This window comes from Alligator mississippiensis, chromosome 4, assembly GCF_030867095.1.
Source record: "Alligator mississippiensis isolate rAllMis1 chromosome 4, rAllMis1, whole genome shotgun sequence".
NCBI lineage: Eukaryota > Metazoa > Chordata > Crocodylia > Alligatoridae > Alligator > Alligator mississippiensis.
The window spans coordinates 147,356,682-147,382,167 of record NC_081827.1 but is presented as its reverse complement, the minus strand read 5'-3'; the positions used below and the strand labels follow the sequence as shown (position 1 = coordinate 147,382,167).

Below are 25,486 nucleotides of genomic sequence, written 5' to 3'. Positions count from 1 at the left end.
CTGGAGGGAGGGGGTGGTCACGTGCCTCGGAAGTGCGCTCTCTCTTTTTCTTTCTCTCTCTCTCTCTCTCTCTCTCTCACTCAGTGGCCGGAAGTGACGGTGGGAGGAGCGGGGCCCAAAGAGAGAGAGAGAGGAAAAAAAAAAAAAAAAAAAAGAGGGCGCGAGAGCGAGGCGGGAGTGTGCGCGGCGGCGGTGGCGGCAGCGGGCGCGAGGCCAGGCCTGGCGCGGCTTGGCCCGGCGCGGCCGCCGTCGGCCCCATGAAGCGCGCGCGCTGTGCCCGCGCGGGCGGCGCGGAGCAGAGCGGAGCGGGACGGCAGGAGTGAGGTAACGCCCCCTCGTGCAGCGCCGGGCCGGGCCGGGCCGGGGCTGGGCCTGGTTTGTCTCTGCGCGTGAGAGAACGGGGGGCGCGGCCGGGGGGGCACGGGCACGGGCACGGACACACTGCCGTAGACACACACACATACAGACACGCCCCCTGCAGCGGCGCATCTCGGCCGCTTAGACTGAGGCAGCCGTTGTTCGGCGGGGGGCAGCCCTTGGGAGATGCCAGCATGCACTGTTCGCTCCTTGTTTGATTGCGGAAAAACAAGAGCCACCTTTTTCTCCTGCCCAGGGCCAGAATGTGTTTAGCGCACTGGGTTCCTATGTGAAATCTCTGGGTCGCATTGTGAGCCGTATTTGCCCCCCTAACAGCACTCACAAGGCACAGCACTAGGGTGCTGCAACGCCCTGCCGGAGAATCGCTGCTGTAACGTGCTGCCTTGCCTTTACCCTTCTGCATGGCTTCAGACTGGCATGTCTTACCTCCTCTGTGTTGCTGTCTTAGCTCTGGTAGCACCTTTTGTGCTTCACGTTTACTGTCCCATGCTCTGGTAGCACCAGATTCATAGACTGTAAGGGGCTGGAAGGGACCTTGGAAGATCATTGGGTGCAGCCCCCTGCACCAGGCAGGAAAGACACCTGGGGGTCAGGTGACCCCAGCAAGGTGATTGTCCAGTCTCCTCTTTAAGATTTCCAGGGTAGGCGATTGCACCACCTCTAGAAGGAGCTTATTCCACAGTCTGGACACCCTGTGAAGAAGTTTTTCCTAATGTTGAGCCTAAAATGGCCTGCCAGGAGTTTGTGGCCATTACTCCTGGTTTTCCCCAAGGGTGCCCTGGTGAACAGTTGTTCGCCAAACCCCTGATGTGTACTCTGCTAATGTAAGCTTCCACCAAGTCCTGTCTCAGCCTTCTCTTTTTCAGGCTGAAGAGTCCTAAGGCCCTCAGCCTTTCCTCATGTGGCTTGCCATGCAAATCTCTGATTATATCGATGGTTGATGTTGGTGCAAGTTTCTTCTTGCCTTGCTGGCTTGTCTGTGACACTTGCCTCTTTCTGCCTGTTCTGTACCTCAGTACCTTGCAATGAATTTTCCCTCAACAGAACTCCATCTCACTCTATGCTGCGGCTGTGTTGGATTGTATGTACATGGTATAGCACATTGTGTGTTTGTGCCTTCTGGATAGCATCAGAAATGTTTCATTGTTTGCCATAGACCTAAAGGCGTACACAGATTTATTCCTTTGTCTGATGCAGCTCAACAGTGTAGAATAGGAGCTGTGTCCCTGCTGTTGTGGCAAAGCCTCAGGTGGCTGTGGGGTGCAGTGTAATGACAACTGTGACCATGTCACAGGTCACAACAGAGCTGTTGTAAGACAGATACTTCCTGGTATAGCTCCTGATCAGATCAGCACGAGGGACTCGACACGCTAAATTTAGAAGAGCTATCAGCCAACCTTCTCATTCAGTTACAATTTAAACTGCATCCATAGGTCTGAACACATCCTCATAGTTTTGCTTTGCAGCTTGTTTAGCACTTGTAGACTATGGTGAGTGAAGTGGTTCTGCGTGAGCAGAGTGGGGAGGTGTCCATAACATAAGCTAATAAATCATTTGTGTCAGTTTTCTGTGGGCCTGGTGCTGCAGTTGTTGGATGTTGCCTAAAAACTCCTCAGTAATGAAGCTTCAGAACTTAACCAGACAAAGCGTAATTATGGTGCTGTTCTGGTCCAACGGGTGCAGATAGGCTGAATGAAGAGGACTGCTGCATTTGTGAATCTGACAGGAATAGGTATTTGTCCTGTGAAGGATTGGGCTGTGTCATTCTTTGTTGCTGTTCCCTCTTTTGACTCTCTTCCACTGCATTTTTTCCACCCAGCTCTCCTAACCCTCCCTCCCCACCCCAGTTTTGTTCTTCATGACTTACGCATGGGAATCTCCTTCCTTTCCCAAACTGCGGGTTGAGCCAGTATGCTCTTCTCCAAGTTCCCCCTCTGTTCTCTCTTTCTTCCCATTCTTCCTGCATTATCCTCTCCTGGCTTTCTGTCATGCTCTAAGGTAACCCACATTCCAGATAGACATGTACGAGCACAGATGCCTGTTACTGACACACCACAGACTGATCTTGGCCTTGTTTTTTTTGTTGTTTTTTTTCTGGGGTGGATTTGGTTGAGTGAGTCTTGTCTGGCTGTGGATAGATGTGACATTTGAAACATTCCAAACACCTTTGAAATGTCTTTGAAATTTTCAGAATCTGAAAGTACAGATGTACAAGCCCAATAAAACACTCAAAAGCCTGACAGAAACATACACGGAGGGAGCAGGTACTATCCTGTGCTGTTCTTCTTTTCATTTCGGGTGCACGTGGTAGCTTGTAGGGGTGTGCGAAGTGGGCCCTATTCAATTCGGATTCGGCCCGAATTGGGGACTGTGGTTTGATTTGTTGATTCGGATCACTGTCCCTGATTTGATTTTGCTGAATCTGAAGTTTCAGTGCTGATTTGGAGAATCAGTGATTCAGACGTAGACACAGTTTTAAAAGCTTTTTCTACATATCTTGAGGTACCAGCATGGCTTGTGAATGCTGTGATGCTTGGGCAGATGGAGCGTCCCACAGGAGTTAGGGGGGGTCTCCACGTGCTCAGCGGCAAACCCGGAAGCAGACCAGAAGTACTTCTGGGTCCGCCATGGAGTGCGCAGGGGGACCCCCTCTGCACCAACTCCCCCCCCCCCCCCCCCCCCCCCCAGCTCGACGATTGGCCCTGGGGGGGACCCTGGGTGCCCTCCTAGACCCAGGAGGCACCAGTTGCCAAGCCAGGGAGGCGTGGGGGGCCCCCTACACACTCCCTGGCAGACCCGGAAAAGGACCGGAATTGCTTATGGTCCACTTTCAGGTCTGCTGCCAAGTGCGCTGGGGTGCCCCCCACACTTCTGTGGGTCACTCCATGCGCCCTGGCACTGCAGCATTCATGAACTGCCTGCTACCTAGAGGTATGTAGAAAAAACATTTAAAGCTGTGTCTATGTCTGAATCACCGGATTTCTCTGAATTAATTCAGATGGGTCCAATTCGATTTGGAGAGTTTAAAGGGTCCTCTGATTTGATTTGGATTTGGCCACCAAATCTCCGCCGAATCGAATCGGGGACCAAAGTTTCGCATAGCCCTAATAGTTTGGTCCTCCAGGCATCTCACAATACTGCATGTACCCCACCCTTCTTCCCCCCAGCAAATGTTGACTGTTCACTTCAAATTCCCTCCCCTGCCCGCTCCCCAAATTGGGAATAGAACCACAGGACTGATCAGCCCCTTGGCTGGAGAACACTGTTGCTGCATGCCAGCGCTGATTCTTTTTTTTTTTTCTTCTCTTTCCCATCCCCCTTCCCCCCCCCCTTTTCTCTTTTCCCCTTCTCTTTTTTAAAGCGCTTTATTGTAGGGGCCACAGCATGGTACTGTACATCAGTTTGTGGCTGAAATGCTCTGTGTGTTTAAACATTTCAAACCCTGTTTCTCCCGTAAAATATTTCAAATGTATGTGAATGCAAAAGTGTGGCACTTCTGAAAAGTGAAGGTTTGTACCCCCTTTTCTTCCTAGGCCCTTGACCAGAAATACCTTCTGCCAAATGTAATGAACAATAATTTATTGTCGTTCCTTCACCTCGGAAGAGGCTGTATTTCACAGAGGTTTTTATATGTGAAAGGGACTCAGTTTAGCTCCCATTGTAGTCCATGTGTGCCTCCCCTAAGAACGCAAGAAACCCAAATTAAACAGCAGCAGGTTACTAAAAGAGCACAAGAACACTTGCTGCTTGTTTCTAGCACTGCTACTGATTTATCTTCTAACCCTGTGTGAATTACTTTGTATCTGTGCCTTAGTTTCTTTTGGTATAAAAATCTGCATTCTCTCCCTTCAGGTCTACTCCATGTCATGTATTTTCAATCTTGATTTATTTTTTATATTTCATACAGCTGCAACCTTGGGGAAATTTTCAACAGAATAGAATTGTTTTTTCTAGAGCTTTGACTTGTAGCTAGATTTATTGATTAGGTATTCTTGCTGGGTTTAAAAGAGTCCTTCAGGAAGGCATCAGCAGTCATTTAAATTAGGCTTCGCAACTGGAATGGCAGGGGGAATGCAGGCCAGTAGATAGGGAGCAGGGGAGGTGCTAGTTACTAATTTATTCTTAAAACTAGGGAGCAGTTTATTAGTTAAACCAGCTGAAATCTAAATAGTAATGTTATACTCTAGCTGGGGCAGGAAGCAGTCTGCAAGCAAGCATCCTAGATTTTAAAACTCATGGCTGGGATGTGACTGAGTTGCCTGTTTGCTGAATTTATAATAAGGCTGTTTCTGTGTAATAGCTGGTGGAGAAGAGGATGTTTTCATTGTTAAAAATCTTGGACATGTAGCTACTATGCATGTTGTGTCCGAGGGGGATATCCTGTAATGATGCATTCTGTGTTCCATAGGGGCCGTTAGACTATAGATCAGGAAATGGTGGGATGAGGTGATTCAGGACTGCATTGATTCCTAATTAGATGAGGCTAGGGAATTGGATTTCTGTTTAGGATGACTCTTTGAGTGCTGAGGAAACATTTCATCCCAAGGGAGAGCAAAAAACAAAAATGTGAACTTTATTTTTGCAGAAATCCTACATTATTTTGTTTTGGAAATATCAAGCATCTGAAATGAAATATGCTCTAGGGGATCACTGGCAGCTGCCAGCTGAAATTGAGATGGTTGTTGTCAGCTTTGTAGTGTCATTTGAAACTACTAATAATTGATAGTGGGCAACAGCACAACTGACAGGAATTATTTTCCTTTCAGTTAGTAGGTGCCAGATACTCCAGGGTGGCTTGTTCCATGACAAACCTGCCTTGCTGCCAGCTCCGGTTTGGGGCTCCATGCCTTCCATTGTCCATAGCTTGTGAAGACAGCTCTGGGGCCAGGGTGCCCAAGAATCAGAGGCAGTCTAATCTATAGGGAAGCCTGCATGATGGGGCTGCTCTGATGCTGTGGGTAGTTGGTAATCCGGGAGTCCTGATTGTAGGTACTCTTCTAGGCAGGGTGCTGAGGAATTGAGCAGGTGAACTATCGGGAAATTGGCCAGATTTCCAACCTGTGTATGCTGCAAGACTTGTAAGGGACACGTTTCCACACCATGGTTTTGTTAAAAATAAATGAAAAATTGGCATTTTGCAAATTTGAGAGAATTTCCAACCAGCACTGTCCTTGCCCTTCTCTGATTCATCTATGTTGCTCTCCATTTGCGGCCCTCATTTTCTATTGCCAACAGACCCTGCTGGTATTTCCCAGCACATCTAACTTTTTGCTAGAAACCACATGGACAAGGGCTTCCCGCTTCATCTGCCTTTGTCCAATTTTTCACTAACCTCCATCTTTCTGCTGCTGGAAAGTTGGGCTCCACCGAGGCAAAGTTGGAAAACCTCTGGTACCCTTGCTCTGACTCGCATTCCCTGAGTGACCCAGTTCATTCCTGTTGGTTGGTCCTCACCTGCCCAAAATTCCTGGCTCTCACGGCGCTGTCTCAGCACAACGTTCTGCCTGGCTGCCAGGTCTCAGTCTAACAGTCCATAAACACTCTGGGTCTATAGTTCAGCCAGGAGGGGAAGAGTCAATCAGTGTGACGAGCTGAGCAGGAAGGGGATGCATTAGCTAGATTGACTAGCAGGAAGATGGAGCTAGAAGTTAGATTTGTTGGACAGGGGAGAAAAGGTTCAGGAACTGGGAGGAGGGAGATGGATGACAAGTTGCACACTGCACTACTTCCCAGTTCTCTGCATTTTAAACTAACTCAATTTGTTCTGTAACTCTATAATTCCCTGAATGGTATATAGCTGGTACTTCACTGTCATGCCTTTATAAGAGCCCAGGTGTGGCCATGTAACTGCCATTGCACGCATTTCATTTATAATTGTAATGATAAATGATGACCATATGTTAGGTTAAATGATGGGTCTAACCTGGGGGCCTGCTGGGCAGCACTGGGGCACTGGTAGGGGAACCCAGGGCTGGCTTCTTCAAGTTAAAAAGCCATCAGCAATACAGTGGAGCAAAAGTTTGGTTCTTTCCTTAGTGCAGGGGTTTCCAAACTGTGGTACGTGTACCCCTGGGGGTACGCAAGACATCTCTGGGGGTATGTGGGAAAAATTGTGTAATGGCTGATTTAATTTCATTATAATAATAATTGGCCATTTAGGGGGTTAAAATATAAAACATGCTAGTAGGAGTACATGGACATTTGGTAAGTCTGGAAGGGGGGATGCAATAAGAAAAAGTTTGGAAACCTCTGGCTTTGTGCAGCTGAGTTTTTTTTATTTTCTTTGACTTAGGTCTTGAGTCAGTTCCCTCAGTTTGAGGTCCCTGGGACCTGTCACCATGGAGACTGAAAGTGAGCAGAACTCCTCCAGCTCCACCAATGGGAGTTCAGGGTCTGGAGGAAGTACTCGCCCACAGATTTCTCAGATGTCGCTGTATGAGCGACAGGCGGTCCAGGTGAGAAGAAACTTGTGTTCGGGAGCTGGACAGGACAACAAGGTGGGAAGGAGGAAAGGGGGAGCAGGGTGGGGAGAAAACCTCGCAAGGGGAAGTACCCTACTGCCTCCCTCTGTTTTTTCAAATGTCACCGATTGTGATCAAATGTCAGTGGGATTCTGGTCATGGGTTTGGCATATCTTCAAGCCTAGGAAGATGGGAGGTGTCCAGCCTGACCAGACCTTGGCTTTATAGTCTGATATTCTGTTCCCTGTCTCACTGGAGGAGCTGTTGGTTCACTTTGTCCAGGATTCAGCCTCTTGGTCTGTTGGACTGTATTCTCGGGCAAAACCAAACTTTTGTCCTGCTGCCCTAGAGCCAGACAATGGAGTCATGCAGCTCGGTATCCCAGCTCCTCTGCATAATACACAACTGGGTTTCATTAAGGGCATTTGTCCTTCTCTTTTAGCACTGAAACGTACATCTTCCTGAATTCTTTAAGTCTGGTTACTGCACTTCCTGAAATACACTTATGATCAGTTGGGTCTAGTATCTCATCGCTGGCTATACTGTCCCATCTGATGTCCTGTGTCTTCCTTCTAGACTTAATCCAGTGGCTTGTGTACTCACACCATTCAGGCTTTGGATGGTCTTGTGACAGTTCTTTAGATCCTTTAGTGTCTTGGACTGCACCCCATGGGCACACTCTATGGAAGTGGGGGTCTCTTTTTGAAAGCTTTTCCTTTCTCCAGGCCCTTCAGGCCCTGCAGAGACAACCCAATGCAGCCCAGTACTTCCACCAGTTTATGCTCCAACAGCAGCTTAACACTGCCCAACTCCACAGCCTGGCTGCTGTCCAGCAGGTGAGTTATCAAGGAAAGGATTGCTTATCCCTTGGGACTGCCTCACTATTTTATGCATGTACATCATTGAATGCCATGCGGTTTCTGGAATGTGACTAGGGCTCCTTGTTGCTATGGTAATTCACCTGCCTGATGATGATAAACCAGGTGCTCATGGGGGGAGTTCTGAAATAGTTCTTTGGGGTTTCCAGTGATATACTGTTAACTGGGAAGTATATTACCAACATCTGCCATTGCCCTTAAATAAGACACAGATTATTGTAGAGGTAGCGGAAATGGTTACATTTTGAGATGAATGTAAAATGGGCAACAATTTGAGTTTTATGAGCTTGTCTTTCAGTTTGAAATGTTACATTAAAGTAGGTTTTCCATCTTTTGAATTTTTCTGTGCAACTTGTTAGTTTATTTTTCCACATTACAACTGGAAATTTTTTATATCTTTCTGCCTAACACTTTTTTTTCTAGCAGTCTGTTTTTGTGTCCCCTCACATCTTTTAATGATGAACCTTGAATAGATCTGGTGCAGCATTTTTTAAATTAAGGTTTGTTTATTTATACCAAATATTTGCACAGTAGTTGGCTATTGGACACAGTCTTCACAGACAGCTACTTTTTCTGTCACATGTTACCCTGCCCTGAAGATGATTGTATGTAATAGACAGAATGGCCTCAGTCAGCCATCTGATAAGTTTACCTTGTGTCTGGTATCACTTTCTGTAACTGCTTGCATGCTGCACAGCTCAGGGGATAACTTTCCCAGGTCCCTGACTGCAATTTTGTGGGGTAGGAAGTACTCTCCAAGGGGGCTGAACTGTTTGTGAAGCAGTTGATGCTGAGTTCATTGAATGGGCAACAGCCTTCAATCACAAAGGTGAGGGACTGAGAAGCCAACTCACATAATGGGACATACCATCTCCATCCGCAGGCACACACCTTCTAGCCCAACAGCTACTGTATTCCGGAGACCACAGGCACCCTAATTTGAAATGTATCCCCTATGGATGCCATCTTTCCAGTGCTCCTAAACCTAAACTGAACTGCTTTACCTAGTATCCACAAAAATACTGGCCTGGGGAGCAAGGGGACCTGGTCAGAGTGGGGTTGTGATTGGCTGTTTGGCATGTGCTGTAAGTAGAAGTGGGAATGGAAGAGTGTTTGCCTTTGGCCTGGGTGAGAGGATGGCATGTACTAAGTTTTCACTGCTTTGATTTAATGTGAGGTGTGTTGTTAGCGCAGCATCCCTAATGAATTCCCAAGGGAGGCTTGTATAGCAGGTAACAGTAAAGTGGTTCAAGACCTGATGTGGGAAGAGGAGCTTTGCCAAGTTGCTGTATGTGCCTGGTTCCATTGAAGGGGAAGCAGGGACTTGCCATGGCTGAGTTGTACTCCAACTTGTAGGGGTTCGGGCTGGCATCAGTGATGGGATTGGCCACTCTGTCTTGGCTAAATTTTGGAATAGAATTGGGAGGTCCACTCTAGATGCTCATATACTCTCATCTTTCCTTTTCTCCCAGGCTACAATTGCAGCTAGCAGACAAGCAAGCTCGCCCAACACCAGCACCCCCCAACAGACCACCACCACCCAGGCCTCTGTAAGTAAACACTTTCTCGCCTTTCTGCCTCTTCACTTCTCCCCTTTTGGAGAACAGGCTTCCAGTGGCACAAAGTTGCTGAAGATGGTGGGAAGCCATGGCTTGTGGGTGCAAACTGGCAACAACAAGGATATTGGGCACTGTAATTATGAATGAGGGTTAGGTAACCTAGAGGGCTCAGGTCTTGTGGTGCGAAAGGCATCTTTGGCTAGGAAAATGAGAAGTGATCTCTTATGGTGAAAGAATGGGGTGATGGAGAGATTGTGCCTCAGGGCAGGACCAGCAGCTGGAAGGCTCCTGTTTGGGAGAGCAGGAGGAGCAGTCATTGGGTGTCAGTATGCCAGAGCTTTGTAGGTGGTACTGAAGAGGCTGGAAATGGCCAGAGAATTGATGGGGTGCTTATTGGATTGGGGTGGGAGGAGGCTGGGAATGTGTCATTGCATGAAATGTTAGCAGCATGTGGGGAAAAGGAGCCTGTTCCTCATAAGGTGTTGGAGCCCCTTACTAGCAGCACAGGTGTCCATCAGCTTGAGTGATGGATGCTAACGCTCAGACCTGCATTATGTAGGGAGATAGTGTCCAGGGCTTAGTGCAAGAGATCCTAGACACTAATGAGGGGCCTAGAACAACTGCTGGTGCTGAAACCTGCCTGTTTTGTTTTTTTTTCCTCACCCTGGCTAACAAGGTAATGCTCCCTTAAGGGAGGGAAGCAGTGGGGCTGTGAGTCATGCTCTGTGGTATAGACAAGGTCTCCCTGATCCCTTCCAGTTCATGTTATAGGCAACAGGGAAAGGCCTGGCCTTAGAGTGCCATTTCCTATCTTGCTGTGGTGAGTGAGCTGTCATGCTGGGTTGTGGAGGCCTTGTCTCTGACCCTAGTTCTACCAGTGAGATTTGGGACTCTTCTCTGTTTGAAGATCAATCTAGCCACCACATCAGCTGCCCAACTCATCAGCCGCTCGCAGAGTGTGAGCTCCCCCAGCACCGCCACCTTGACGCAGTCTGTGCTCCTGGGGAATGCCACCTCACCGCCTCTCAACCAATCGCAGGCCCAGATGTACCTCCGGGTAAGAGATTGCATGTAGAACTTGTCCCCACCTAATCCTGGCTGTTCAGACAATCCAGGGCTCTTATGTGATCGCCAAAATAAATCCCTGTTTTGAGATCAATCCTTGACTTGGATGTAGCTGACTAAGGGATAATACGAGATAGTTTAAATCCAGATTGGAAATCTCTAGTGCTTGGGTCCATAGGTTTGATCTAGAGTAGGATTGACTCGGCTTTCTAAAGTGGATATACTAAGTTCAATATGTTCTGCTGCATAGGGAGAATCAGTGGATGAAACTTTTAAGATCTGGGTTTTCTCTGCTCTGTATGAATGGCAAAGATCCCATGGCACTTCTCGCTAGACTAGGTGTGCACGTAAAATAACTGTCCCCTCTTAGCAAATCCCAGGCTTGGTTACTGATCTGAAATATAAGCTTCTCCTCTCAACCAGTTTTGGAACAGGTATTTATCTGGCAAATTATTTTCTTCAAACATTCCCAAGCTCAGGTATGTAACTCAGAAATGGTGGTTGTCTCTTGGCCAAGCCTGAGTACAGACATTGGTGTGAAAGGTGTACATCGTTCTCCAAATCAATCCTGGGTAAGGCTGTGTATCAAAAATTAACTTTTTCCATGGTCATCCCTGGGGTCAGTTTGTATCTAAAAAAAAATAACTCCCTTCCTCTCAACCCATCTTGGGCTCTGTTTTATAATCCCCTTCCCTCCAGCCATCCCTGGCTGCTGTTGTGCCTATTTCTCTGCCAATCCCAGACAGACATCTAGAAATAAAATCCCAGTCTCTTAGTTGTCCCAGATGACCCTATGGCAGCCCTCCAGCTTCCCCATGTGTTCTAGAAGGCAGCACCTCCCCACAGGAATGCTGTCCCCAGTTCCATGGTCCTTAGGGCTGTACTCTAAAACACAACACTGGGCGGGTCGGGAATGCTGCAGCCCAGTTTTGCTTTGTAATCCTCTTGTGGTTCGCTTTCTTTCTCTCTCTCTCTCTCTCTCTCTTGCTCTTTCTCTTCCCCTCCACTCCTCCTGCTCTTCACACTACCCAACCCTCCCCCAACAGCCGCAGCTGGGGAACCTGTTGCAGGTGAACCGGACCTTGGGCCGCAATGTGCCTCTTACCTCCCAGCTCATCCTGATGCCTAACGGGGCTGTGGCTGCTGTCCAGCAGGAGGTGCCACCCGCTCAGTCTCCTGGGGTCCACACAGACACAGACCAGGTCAGTGCCGCCCCCTCCACTCCCCCACACACATGCACCCCTCTCTCCAGTCTGTCTATCTCTGTAGAGGGCTTGCTCCATTCTGCCTGCCTTTTCTGACCCTTGTATCACTGCAGGCCACAGGCTTTGTTCTCTCGTGCCCATGGGTTAACACACTGATGTCTTGCCTCCAAAGTGAGGATTCGTTTTTTGCCTCACTTCCTGGAGTGACCCACCACTGGAGCCATTCCCATCTTTATGATTGCTTGGCAACTCCCATATTACTGAGTGCAGGGTTCTGGGGCTGGTTTCCAGTGGGATATGTGCTCCCCAGTAAAGAGCCTTTGTCAGCATTAGCCTGTTACCCCTTTGGTAAGTCTTAAAGAAGCCAAAGACTGACCAGGCCCCGGGATTCATCCCTTGCTTTAATTTGTAGGAGGTCCTCCAGGCCTGTCACTTGTCTTGACTTTCTTGACTATTCCTGGAATATCTGGAGGCTTGGTTTTTGACCAGCTGAGCCTCTGCTCCTTTTTGCCTCTGCTGCAGTTGCCTCCCATCTGTCTCTGTGCCTGGTGTGTGTTTTTTTTTTTATTTTTTTTTTTTTTGAGTAAAGTCAGCTGTCATCATGCTTGAAGACAACACAGCCAATGGAGGGGGAATCAGTGAAGAAGATGGCAACACCAAAGAGCAAGGATAAACTGGAGAGATCTGAGGGGCCTGCAGGCAGCGAGGAGAGATCTGGGCCTCACAAGTGGAGAGCCCTGTACCCAGGGAGTCTGCCTCAAAAGTAAAAGGGGAGTTACTGAGTCTTGCATAGCTTGTGGCAACAGAATCATCTCTCCAATGGGAATAGTATTCTTAGGTTCATTCAGAAGGTGCCATGGGATCTTTAACTTCTATCAGAGCTGGGGCAAGAGGAAGTTCAGGTTTGATTCTTTCCAAGAGATGGTTCCGTCAGGAGGGCAGCACCTCCAGTCCTGGCCAAATCCATATGTGGGGATCTAGAGTCTGTGGACCAAGTCTGGTAGTGAAGTCAGACTGGATCTTCTGTGGTGTTCCTCAGTTCCCCACCTCTGTCATACTGTGAGGCAATAGGCATCTGTAAAGGTGACCTGAACAAATGGACTGTGTTTTCTGTGTGTTTCTAGGTGCAGAATTTGGCTGTGAGGAGCCAACAGACCTCAGCCACTAATGCCCAGCTTCAGGGCTCTGCTCAGAAGGCAGCCTTACAAGGAAACTCCCAGACTTCGGGCCTACCACAGGCCACCAGTGCTGGCCAGACCTTGGCAGTAGCACAAGCCTCTTCCGGTAGTACAGGCCAGTCTCTCAACCTTAGTCAGGGGGCAGCAGGCAGTAACAGTGTCTCTGGGGGTATGGTGGCAGGTGGCGGGAGCCAAGCCACTGCAGGTCTAAGCCAGGCAAACTCAGCTGGCCCTGCCAGCAGCTGCCAGAGGAAAGGTACTGGGGTGGTTCAGCCACTGCCAGTTGCAGCTGCCCAGGGAGTAACAGTGAGTCAGGGAAGCCAGACAGAGATGGAGAATGCAGCAGCAGCAGCAGCAAAGAAAGCTGAAGCAGATGGCAGCGGGCAGCAAACAGTGGGCATGAACCTGACCAGGACAGCTACCCCAGCGCCCAGCCAGACCTTGATCAGCTCCGGTAAGCAACAGTCCTGTTTTCACCTCTGCTGCTGCCCCCTTCTGCTTCAGTTCCTAGGCCCAGCTTTTTCACTCAACACTGCCTTCTTAAAACCCAGCAGGGAGAGCTTCTTAAGTAGCCTTCTTATTTCCACCCTTCCAGTGTGCCCTTCTTCATGGAGTGTCACCCCACAGGGAGACAAGGGGAAGACGGTTGTGGGCTTTTCCATCTTCTGCCGGAAAGTTGTGGTGGCTCCTGTTAGAGCAAGGTTTTGGAAGTCACCTGGTGGAAGTGGAAGGGTCCTGTATTCCAGTCTGCCTGTCTCTGGGCTGCTGCTTTGTTGTTAACGCTGTCCTCTGTCATTCTTGTCCCTCTGTAGCCACCTACACGCAGATCCAGCCCCACTCGCTGATCCAGCAGCAACAGCAGATTCACCTGCAGAAGCAAGTGGTGATCCAGCAGCAGATTGCCATTCATCACCAGCAGCAATTTCAGCACCGCCAATCCCAGCTCCTCCATACCGCCACCCACCTCCAGCTGGCTCAGCAGCAGCAGCAACAACAACCACCTCTAACCCAGCAGCAGCAACAGCAAGTGCCACCCTTGCCACAGCAGGCTCTGCCACCTCAAAGTCAGCAGCAGGCTCAGACCCTTGTGGTTCAGCCCATGCTGCAGTCCCAGCCTCAGCCCATACAGCTCCAGCAGGATGTCTCATGTCAGCAAGCTACCAAGTCGCCTGTTCCCATTCAGTCCAAGCCCCCTGTGGCCCCCATCAAACCTCCTCAGCTGGGGGCTGTCAAAATGTCAGCAGCGCAGCAGCCCCCACCCCACATCCCAGTGCAAGTAGTGGGGAGCCGCCAGCAGGGCTCAGCCCAAGCCCAGGCCTTGGGTTTGGCTCAGATCACCACCGCAGTGCCTGCTCCCCGGGGGATGCCAGCCGTGGTCCAGCCTGTTTCTCAAGCCCATGCTGCTTCCCCATCCTCCCAGGCATCCACTGTTACAACTTCCCCACAGGAAGCCCCTCCCCTCACTACTGGGGTCAACTTGGCTCAAGTTCAAGGCACGGCGCACATGGTGAAGAGCACAGCTTCACCACCAGTCATGGCTCAGGTGCCAGGAGCATTCTACATGCAGTCTGTCCAGTTGCCAGTAAGTGATGTAGTGTGTGTGTTTGGGGCTGTGGGGTTTGGAGGCATCCCCTTTTGGCTTATGCTTAGGGCACCCATTTCAAATGAACCTTAGACTAGTCAGATGGGGGGGAGTTGGGAACTTTAGCATGGGGCCTTTCCTCTCTAGAACTCTGGTTCCAAATGGTTGATGACCATGAGTTATTCTCATGCCAGTCCATGGCATGTGTCAATTCTCCAAATGAGACGGGTTTCTCCATCACAAACCCACTATCCCAGTTAGCATTGACTGGCTTTTTTGTTGTCTCTCAGCAGACACCATGGCAGAGAACATTCTGTCAAAATTGAACTCCCCACTAGAGGTGGATCAGAGACCCTTTGGTTTGTGCCATTGGCCACTAAAGTAGGACCTGCTTTAGGGCCCTGAGGATTCCCTGACGACCTGCACCCATGTTTCCAGGAGTCCCTCCATGGAAAAAACATAGGCATAATTTTCATTCCCTGAGGCTGCATGGGCCCCTGTCTCACTGGTGCCGATGTCTCTGCTTCACATGTTGAACCAGTACCTTTCATTGTACCAGATATCCACTGCAACCACGTTTCCTGTGGGTTTCACCAATATTGCTGAGGGTAGACTTGGGCTGTTGTGTTTCTCAACTCTTTGGCTGCTGTTTTTTGAAACCATGAGTTCATGTAACAGTCTCTGGCCCCAGAACAAGAAAAGGCTCTCTGCTGCTGTTTCACATGTTTTGGTGACTAGCAGAGTTTAGCTAGCAGCCAACTAGTTTGGCAACCATGTGCCAGGCTCCAAGCCACTGGTTTTTGCTGGGTTTTCAGCATGCCAATGTGAGTCTCTTGTTTATTACCTGGAGATGCTGGGGTCCTGATGCTGCTAAGTCAGGGTAGGACAGCAAGGTGATGGTATGTTCCTGGAGACACTGTTGTTGTGGTGTTTTGTTCCCTACTAGGCAAATGTGTGACAGTCTAGATACGTGTTGGTGGGGAGTCTGAAGTGTTCCCATGACAAGGAACCAGGCTGGAGCTGGAAGGGTGAGGAGGTGAAAGGATAAGGCAGTGCAGGGCATTTCCTCTGCGGCCCTTGATAGGTTTTCTGCTTCACCTGTCTTTCCCTATTCTCTCCCACAGGGCAAACCCCAAACCTTGGCAGTGAAGCGCAAAGCAGATTCAGAGGAAGAGAAGGAGGAGTCACCCAGTGCTACTGCACTCTTGCCTGCCAAGTCCTCTCCTGTAGCAGACAGCCCAAAAAACATTGAGGAGAAGAGTGGCCTTGGAGGTGAGTGGGCTACAAAGGGCTTTGATTGCTTTGGATGAAATAGGAGTCTGATCTGGTATTGTGCAGGGGAATAGGAGCAAACAGGATGCCAGACTGAATGGACAAGCTATCTGAAGTGAGATTAGAACAGAGAAGATGGGCTTGCTGAGTTGGATGGTCCAGTGGCCTGGTTTCTTACAGTGACTTTTATTTATGTGTTTTTCTAGAGAAATCTGAGCCTGCCTCCAGTGTAACCCCAAGCACCCCCTCCAGTGAAGCAGGGTCCATTACCACCACTGCCTCTACTCCTGCCCCCAACTTGGCAATGGTGACACGACAGACTGGAGACTCCAAACCCCCACAGGCCATTGTGAAGCCCCAAATTCTAACACACATCATTGAAGGCTTTGTTATTCAGGAAGGGGCGGAGCCGTTCCCGGTAAGAGCTGGGTTCCAGGTGGGGTGGAATCAAAGCTGCCTTGGGTAGAAGCTAGTTTCTGTGTGGCAAGTCTTTTCACACCATCACAGGAAAATTTTCCAGGTACCATTGCAGAGTAAAGGAAAGGGTTGGTCCATAATTTCCTTCACCAAGGAAAGAGGCCAGGAGTTAACAAGCTAGATGGAAAGGGGAATGGAAGGTGCAAACATGGGGAGAATGACCTGCGGGTTACAAGCTGAGTATGAGCCAACAGTGTGCTCTTGTTGCCAAAAAAGCATGCTGGGTTGCATTAACGAGAGTCTCTTGTAAACCAAGAGAAGTGATCCATCCACTCTTTTCAGCACTGGGGTATTGGGCCTGGTTTTTGGCCCCACACTTCAAGAAAGATGTAGACAGATTGGAAAGATTCCAGCTGAGAGTGACAAAAACCATTAGCAATCTGCTAAGCAGGACTTAGAAGGAAAGGCTGAAAGAACTATGACTGTATAGTTGGGAGAAGAGAAGACAGTGGGGATTTGGTAAGTCTTCAAATACCTGAAGGGCAAGTATAAATATGATGGAGATGGGCTTTTCTCTGCCTGTAGGGGCCAGGACTAGAAACAATGGCCTCAAGCTGCAGCAGGGAAAACTTAGATTGGAGATTATGGGAGCTTTCTGACTATGAGGGTGGTCAGGTATTAGGACAGGCTACTTAAAAAAGTTGTAGACTCTCCATCCCAAAATTTTCTAGAGCAGGTTAGATATTTGTCAGGGATGATCTTGCCCTTAGCAGAGGGCTGGACTAGGTGACTTCATGAGGTCCCTTCCCACCCTACATTCCTGTGATCCTAACCTGACTCATAATACGAGGGGGGAGGGGTACTTGCAGCTGCTCTTAAAGCAGAACATTTTATAAGCAGCAGTATGTCTTCCTGACACACTTGCTGATGTGACAGATTCATGCCAATGGCTCATTAAAGGTGACTGAGTACAGCATCCATATTGATTTATTTGTGTTTCATCAACAGCAGTGTGGGAGCACTCTGGGGTTCTGGGCAAGCAGTCGCTAAGAGGTGTTGGTTGGTATGGAATGAATGACTGCTTTGTGGTTCCATCCCCTCACTGTGTGTGAGGAGGGGTCCATTGAGCTCTGAGATTGGGGTGAAGAGACTGCAGGTGAGGAGGTGTGCTTGCTGACTGGCCTGTCTTTCTTCCCCTTTGCAGGTGGGATGTTCTCAGATCCTCAAAGAGTCTGAGAAGCCACTGCAAGGAGGAACACCCTTGGGGCAGAGTGAGAACCAGTCCAGCAACTCCTCGGGAGGAGACGGTGCAACTGCAGGCGAGTTGAAGCTCTGGGAAGCCTGACACGTCAAAGAAATGGCATTTCCACCATGTGTGCACGTGTGTACATGGGCTTCTCTCCAGAGGGAGTGGGAGAGGGAGGTTCAAAATCAAGCCCTGCATCTAGTATCTCCATTTCTGAGAAACTGGAGAAGAAGACCCGTTGGAGACTAACTAGGAACTCTCCTGGCAGTAGTAAGATATGAAGGGTCTGGTCTTCTCCATAGGAAGGCTGTCTTGGGGTTGTGTTGTATGCAGAGTGTTAACTGAAGGAGGAGATCTGCTTTTGTGAGGAATAGGGTGCCTGACATACTTGGAGACCCACTAAAAGCAATTAGAGGACTACTTTGCCACTGTCTTTGAACCCTTCTCCAGAAGGCTTCTGTACAGATTTCAGCCATTGGCAATCCCTTACGGTCAAAGATGGTTGTCTTCCGTGTTTGCTTTATCTCTGGGTCCAAAGATGACTGATGAGGCTGTTTCAGGAATGACAGACTCTTGCAATTTGGGTATATGTTTCTGTGTGGGGTAGGTGGCTCTGGAAGCTTGGTTAGATCCACAACATTCTGTTTTTGCTACTCCCACTTTTGTTTCCTGTTGTCATTGTAAGCTTTCAAAGTACTGAGATACCGGCAGTAGACTTTTCCTTCATTTGCGGTGGTCTTGGGTGATAGTCTCCCACGATTTGATGTTGATGTTACATTTTTTTCAAGTTGGCCTTGAAGATAATTTTTAAGTGCTTTTCTCTGCCCTCCTCTTGAGTGTGCATCTTGACTAAGTTGGGAGGACAAAACTTGCTTCTGGAGTCAGATGTCTGGATGACGTGGCTGGCCGAACAAAGTTGATGTTGGATGATCTTCGCCTTGATGCTCATGGTGTTTACTTGTGACAGAGTGTTGATGTTGGTGCATCTAACTTCCCACTGGATTTGAAGGATCTTCCATAGGCAACATTTGTACTTCTCTAGCAATTTGAGGTGTTTCTTGCATGTTGTCCATGTCTCAGCTCTGTACAGTAAGGTGGGGATCACACTGCTTGATAAACCATGAGCTTGGTTTTGGATCTGATATCACAGTCTTCAAACACTCATTTCTTCAGGCATCTGAAGGATGCACTTACACTTTTAAGGTGATGTTGGATTTCTTTATCAATGTCAGCTTCCTCTGAGAGATGGCTTCTGAGGTATGGGAGATACTCAACATTCTCCAGAGTCTCGCCATAAAATCTGAATTACTGGAGCTGAGGATTGCTCGTTATGAGCTTGCTGATGGGGAGGACTTTGGTCTTCCGTAAAGTTAAGTGGCAGTCCCATTATCTTCCGTGCCTTGGTAAAGACGTTGATGATTGCCTGAAGGTTTGCCTCTGGCATCATCAGTATCAGTCCACTATAGCAGCATCAGCCAACTACAGCAACATCAGCATACTGGAGCTCAATGATTGAGGTTGGGGTGGGCTTGGTTTTGGCTCAGTCAGCTGAAATTAAACAGCTTACCATCCATTTGGTAGTGGAGCTCCACTCTGACTGGAAGCTTGTTGGTGGTCAGATGTAACATCACAGTAAGGAATATTGAGAAGAGTGTTTGAGTGATGACAGATCCTTGCTGAACTCCCATCTTAACTGCAAAGGGATCTATGATAGATCTGTTACTGAGAATTGCCGCTTGCATGCTGTAATGGAGCAGTCAAGAATGGTGACAAATTTTGGTGGGCATCCATACTTGAGAAGGATCCTTCACAGTGCTTCTTGGTTGACAGTTGAAGGCATGTAGAGGGATTTATGTTGTTCCTGGCATTTTTCTTGCTGCTGGTGAGCTGTGAAGATCATGTCAGTTTTGCTTCTTGATGCCCTAAATCCACACTGAAGTTCCAGAAGGAGCTGTTTAGCAAGTGGAAGGAGACAGTTCAGGAGGGTTCTCACAATGATCTTTCCTGTAGTGGACAGCAAGGCAATCCCTCTGTAACTTCCACAGTAAGACCTGTCTCCCTTCTTGATGATTGTCATGGTCTTGGCATTTCTGAGGTCATCTGGGATTTCCTCATCGTTCCAGATCCATAAGATGAGGGCATGGAGCTATGATGTGAGCTCCTCCCCACCCACTAGAATATTTCAGTGGGGATTTCATCAATTCCAGATGCCTTGTTCTTCATCTGCTTGATGACTTCCCTCACCTTATCAAGGGTTGGAGGGATTCCAAGATCAGAGTACTCCTATCAACACCAGAGTCTTGACTGAAAAGGTCTTCAAAATGTTCCTTCCAATGGGTGTTGATGGGCTTCCCTTTCCTTGATCAAGTCTTCTCCATCCTTAGTCCTCAAGACAGTTGGTCCCTGAGTGTTCAGACTGTAGATGGCTTTGATGGCACTGGGAACCCCCCTCCCCCCCCCCCCCAAAAAAAAAAAACAACCCAAAAACCTCTGTATATTGTGGTTGTCAGCGAGATGTTAAATGGCCTTCACGTTTTCTTTCCACCACCTCTTTTGTACTTCTGCCTTGGCTTGTTGAAGATTCAGTTTCTTTGACTTGGGGTTGGCATCATTCTGCCAAGTACGAAAGCCTTGTGTTTCCAGTTGATCAATTCTTGGATCTCCCAGTCAGTCTCATCAAACCAGTCTTGATGTGTCCTGGTAAAGAATCCAAGTATCTCTTCATAGGCGCTGATGATGGTGGACTTGAAGACACTCCCCAGCATTGCTGACTTTCACCCATTGTTGTTGATTGGACAGTTTTTTGTTGAGACACTGGTGAAATAGTTCTTGCTTGATTGGGTCTGTGAGTCCTTCAGTGTTGATCTTCCGTGGCATTGCTTCTGTTACAGCTGTTGTTCAGGAGCCAGTTTCAGTGGCATAATCAAGCGGATGAGTGGGTGATCAACGTGGCTGTTGTCAGCTCCTAGCATAGCTCGGATGATGTGGGCATCTTTGCAGTTCTGGGCACAAACAATGACGTCAATCAAGTGCCAATGTTTAGATCACAGGTGGTGCCGTGATGTCTTTGCCTGTTTTTCTGGCAGAATAGGGTGTTGGTGATGGTGACCCTGTTCCGCACGTTTGGTCAAGAGGAGGATGCCATTGGACTTGACCTTTCCCAGTCATTCCTTACCTATGGTTCTGGTCCAGATGCCAGAGTCCCTTCCAACTCTGGCATTGAAGTTGCCAAGTAGAATAAGTCTGTCTCCCTCCAGAATGTCAGAAAGGACTTTGGTCATAGTTGGCATAGAATTCCTCCTTGATTTTGTTAGCAGCGTCAAGAGTCAGGACATAAATGCTGATGACAGTGGCGTATTGGCTCCCCACAACTTAAGACGGGTAGTCAGTCATGAGGCAGTCAGGGAACTCATTGAGTTGGTTCATGAGTTCATTCTTAATGACCAAGCCAGCTCTGTGAAGTCAGCATTCTCAGTCCTGCTTACCTTCAAAAAGAGGATATAACCACGTCCTTGTTCTTTGAGCTGCCTATCTCCCACTTGCTGGGTCTTGCTTACTACAGCATCATCAGTGTTCTTTTGCCTGAGTTCTTGAGCCACAGTTGCAGTGCAGCACTTTGGGTGCTCACTATTAGGATTGTCCATGAGGGTCCTGAGGCTCCAGGTCCCAAAATTGATTAGATGATTTTGACCACAGTGAAGGTGATCCTATTGGATGCAGTTATCCAGTCAGGAAGAAGGTAGGCAGATTATGTTTAAGGCACTTTTTCTAGCCCCCTCCCCATGTGGGGTGAGCTGAACAGATCTTGATGAGGGCTGTTCAGTTGCAGTTGCCATTGCCAAATTGCACTCCTGCCTCATTCAAGAGCTAGATGACCTCCTGGTAATTGCTGTCTTCATGCCAGTTCATGACTAGGATCTTTTAGACCTCACAGCCCTGCTCATGGAAGATGCCTGCATATGATTTCTTTTATTGTGGAGAAGTTGCTGCACAGCAGCTTCCACACGGTTCTTGACAGAATGGGACCTTGATCCAATGGCAAGGAAGCCAAGACAATTGGAGTTCTTATTCTGCTGCAGCCTTTGTCAACCTTCACAACTGTTGAGATTCTGACATCATTTTCCACCTGCTCTACTGTTGAGGAATTGTAGATCCATGCTTGGGGGCCGGGCAGGCTTATTATAGTGGCATCCTGTACTCGCCATGTCACAGCACCGTCAAAGGATGTATGTGGCCTTTCAGGAGGGAACACATTGACACCTGCTGTCCCCACCATATCCTGGTGGTGCTGCTGCTGCTGCTTGGTCCACAGCTGCTTATTTGTCAATTATTCCTGCTTACGTTGCAGCTAACCACTCCTGAAGGTGATGCCACTACTCACCTCTTATGGACATGCTGGGTAGCAGCGCAGCTCTGCTGCCAGCTGTACAGACTGACAACTGGGTGGCTCTCCATAGACCCCTGGCTAAGTTTATTTGGTGCATATCTCTGACCACTGGTGGTAGGTGGGAACAGTGCATAATGCTGACATACTTCCTTTGGTTGTAACAGTGTCACACTCTGTTTCCCTAGAGCTGGACAAGAAAGCAAACCTACTGAAGTGTGAGTACTGTGGGAATTATGCCCCAGCCAGCCAGTTCCGTGGCTCCAAGAGGTTTTGCTCCATGACCTGTGCAAAAAGGTAACAGCCAGGCATTGTGTCCTTCCTCTGTCTGTTTCCTATGGGTAGGCACCTTTGTTTCCTGAATGAGATGCGGAGAGCTCAGTCCTTCTGGGCCTCTAGGCAGGACTGCATTGGCCATGGAGAGCCTGCTGGATTGGACCTGTACCTTGACCATCCAATGAAAAGATGCTCACTAGTTTGGCAGGAGGTGGGTGCAGCCACCCAACCTTACACCTGGGATGTTTCTACATCTTGGAGGATCCTTGTCTATGGTAGTTGTACCCAGAGCTGTCCAAGCTGACATGTTACTGACACTCTGCTCGCTTGTGCTAGCTATATGGTCTTCCCAGGCTATGGGGCTCTGAGCTCTCAAAGGGCATAAGGCAGAAACCACATGGGAAAATCAGGCCAGGAGATGTTGTCTCCTTTGGTTGCAAGTTGCTCTCGTGGATCCTGTTACACCTTGGGGGAAGGGAGCTGATTAGTGCACAGCTCAGGGTCTCTAGATGTTGGTTGTGCAAAAGCAAGTATGTCCTTTGGGAGAAGGGCTGGCTATGGTGGAGCAGACCATGGTGCTTGATAACAACAGGGAGTTGGCATCCCCCATATTCTGTATCCCTGCCTTCTGGACCAGCCTGTGTCTTCATTTGGATTAGGAAGAGTAGAACTGTTTCCTTTGACTTCTCTTCTCTTCCTTATTTAAGGTACAATGTGAGTTGCAGCCATCAGTTTCGGATGCAGAGGAAGAAGATGAAGGAATTCCAGGAAGCTAACTATGCCCGTGTGCGTCGGCGTGGGCCTCGGCGCAGCAGCTCGGAGATTGCTCGAGCCAAAATCCAGGGCAAGCGGCACCGGGTGAGGATACCTTTCCTTCTGGGGTGGTCTGTGCTGGGGCTTCTGACTTTTGTATCTCAGCCAAGCTTCAACCCCATTGGCATTATTCTTATCCTTTCTGTTGGATGTCCTGCCTCTCGGGCTTTGGATATATTCCTTTGGCTGAGATGCAAACAGAAATCCTGGCCATTTGTGGTGATGGGGACAAAATTCCCATGGCTATATGGCTAAGTCAGATGTCTTAGCCAAAGTCCATTCAGCCTCAGTAAATTGCCCCTTCCATCAGAAACCCTGGGGGAAATGTTATTCTGCCGTGCTCCCATTACAGCGGTGTGAATGTGGCTCTGCTTGTAGAAATATCTGTCTCATTCCACCCCAGATGCGGCTGTATTGGTGTGACCATTTCCCACTCGCATAGTATGTGGAGAATTTGCTTCAGGCAGAAACCATGGAGCTGATCTCTCCAAGCTTCTCCTGATATTGCGAGGTTACCCTTGACTGTCTTCCTTTTTTTCCTCTGCACCTGCCTGGTACGTGGGACCTGCAGGGCCAGGAAGACTCCAGTCGAGGCTCTGACAACTCCAGCTATGATGAGGCTTTGTCTCCAACATCCCCTGGACCCCTGTCAGTGAGGGCCAGTCATGGAGACCGGGACCTTACCAACTCCAGCATGGCCCCACCTACCCCTGACCTACATGGCATCAACCCAGTGTTCCTGTCCAGTAACCCCAGCCGCTGGAGCGTGGAGGAGGTGTATGAGTTCATCGCATCCCTGCAGGGTGAGCTTAAGCCCCTCTCTGGTCTCCCCTTCCCTTGGATATATGTCCTGATAGAACAGGGAGGACTCTCAGGTGCCTTTTTGATATCATGGGGTGAAAGGTGCCGACAGGGAGATTGAAGTCTGGAGGCTGGTGCATTCTATTTTTGTTCTTTCTCACTCCTATCCCTATGGGTCCTGACTAAGGAGAATCCTGAGCTGGAGGAGACAGTATGGTCCACCCCCCTGTAGCTCCCTAACCTAGGGACAGTAGGTTAGGGAGCTTCCTAACCCACGTTTTTTTCTCACTTGTTAGGCTGGCAGGGCAAGATGAGAGCAAGGGCAAGCTCTCAAAACAGGGAGTGTGGGGGCAGTGGGCAGTCTCACTGTGCCTCCTCCTTCTCACCCCTATTGCAGGCTGCCAGGAGATTGCAGAGGAGTTCCGCTCACAGGAGATTGATGGCCAGGCTCTGTTGCTGCTGAAGGAGGAGCACCTGATGAGCGCCATGAACATCAAGCTGGGCCCTGCCCTCAAGATTTGCGCCAAGATCAATGTCCTCAAAGAGACTTAATGGCCCTGGTGCTTGAGGTCTCCCTTCTGTCTGGACCCCAGAGCACCCACCAGCCTTGGGGGCTATCTGCTGGGCAGTGGAGGGAGGGAACAGGGCCATTGTCCATGATCTTACATAACAAAAGGTTGAGGGAGGACATTTTTCAAGAGTGAAACTGCCACTTGGAAGCCCAAGTATTGGCCTCTCAATGGTGCTATGTGGGGGAAGAAAATTCTACCTGAGGCCTTGAAACTGTTCGTTCCATGAGTGCATCTCAATCTTAAGTAATCCCTCTGTGAAGAACAGAAGGTGGAACTCCTAGGAAGGGAATAAGGACCTCTTTCTGCCTCATTAGAGGCTCTTGGGAGGTATGGAGATATGCCAGCCCCTTCCTGCCACTGCGGGGCTGCTAGATCCTCATTTGTTTCATCTGAACCTCTTGCCACACCAGAACTTTGATGCAGAGTGGAGCTTGCCCAGCGCTGACACTAGGAGTAGATGTCTTTGTCTGGTGTGAAGTTTGGGGGCTGGGGCAAATCACAGATGTTACAGGGGTGGGCAGATGGGTAAGAGCAGCAGAGCCACCTCCCATTCTGCTCTTGAAAGTATCTAGACTGTGGTCCCAAGTAGGGTTTGTGCCTGTTCCAGTATAAGAACCAAACCTTGGAGGCCCAGATCACTAGGAGCTGCCTTAGCTTTACTGTTTCTGTCAGCGATACAGTGTGAAGGCTGTAAGTACTGCGGTGTTGTCTTGCCCCAAACCGGCCAGTAGAAGGGGTTTAATCTGAGCACTTCTGAGTAGGCGTTCATTTGGGAACCCTGCAGCACCTCTCCCTGGGGCTGGGGCACCGCTTACGGATCCAAAGCAGGAGTTTTCAAAAGTGGTGAGGCTCCACATTAGTATGACCTGGCTTTATTTTATTTTTTTAAGTGTTCTCTTTTCAGTTTGTATTATTTTGTGTCTCTTCTGTGCTCTCCACAGGAGAGCTACTGGGATAAACTTTCAGCAGGCAGGGTTGTACTACCTGCCTCAGGCCTCTTATTTTTGGCTGTAAAACAAGTATTTCTCTTCCTAAGTAAAAAGAATGCTTCAAAGACTGAGCACTGTGCCTCTGTTGCTGCTCTTCAGGAGCCTACTTGATGGGCTGGGGTTTGCCTGACAAGTGCATGAGACCCAGTCACTGTTCTTTAGAGCTGGCAGAGCAGTTTGCAGTTTCTGCTAGCAGGTCTGGCAGAGGCCCTTTGCTTTAATAAAAGCAAAGCAAGGATGTTCCCAGAACGTTGTGGAGCAGGAAGACTGAGATATGCCTGCTAAAAGCTAGCAGTGTGGGACTTTCAAGTGTCCATCATCTGTTTCAGTGGCAGCATGAGTCAGATTGGCCTGACTCTGCCAGTCTGCTCAGAGCAGTCCATGCAGAGGTTGACTTAGATCCATCTGAA

At 48.9% G+C, this 25,486-nt stretch overlaps 1 protein-coding gene across 6 annotated transcripts; it reads left to right on the top strand.

The window, feature by feature from the left end:
* PHC1 (polyhomeotic homolog 1) lies at positions 1 to 25,141 on the top strand. 6 transcript variants are annotated; one of them, XM_019482278.2, is made up of 15 exons: positions 7 to 324; positions 6,671 to 6,875; positions 7,565 to 7,675; positions 9,190 to 9,267; positions 10,184 to 10,333; positions 11,388 to 11,543; positions 12,671 to 13,178; positions 13,537 to 14,306; positions 15,431 to 15,578; positions 15,785 to 15,996; positions 17,200 to 17,314; positions 21,814 to 21,922; positions 22,609 to 22,759; positions 23,286 to 23,517; positions 23,913 to 25,141. In XM_019482278.2, the coding sequence occupies exons 2-15, from the start codon at positions 6,717 to 6,719 to the stop codon at positions 24,065 to 24,067; spliced, it is 3,054 nt and encodes a 1,017-aa protein (XP_019337823.1). In that variant the 5' UTR covers positions 7 to 324; positions 6,671 to 6,716; the 3' UTR covers positions 24,068 to 25,141. The 6 variants fall into 6 exon arrangements, with proteins under 6 accessions (XP_019337826.1, XP_019337823.1, XP_006270660.1 ...); XM_006270598.4 differs by having other exon boundaries at positions 9 to 324; positions 6,671 to 6,833; XM_019482279.2 differs by lacking the exon at positions 11,388 to 11,543 and having other exon boundaries at positions 9 to 324.
* The last annotated feature ends 345 nt before the right edge of the window (positions 25,142 to 25,486 follow it).

What these genes read in the sequence shown, in the direction of transcription:
- PHC1 (XM_019482278.2), top strand. Translation starts at nt 6,717, where the DNA reads ATGGAGACTGAAAGTGAGCAGAACTCCTCCAGCTCCACCAATGGGAGT. An exon ending in AGGCCCAGATGTACCTCCGG is followed by an intron (nt 10,334 to 11,387) that starts GTAAGAGATTGC and finishes CTCCCCCAACAG; the next exon opens with CCGCAGCTGGGGAACCTGTT. An exon ending in AGGAGACGGTGCAACTGCAG is followed by an intron (nt 17,315 to 21,813) that starts GCGAGTTGAAGC and finishes CTGTTTCCCTAG; the next exon opens with AGCTGGACAAGAAAGCAAAC.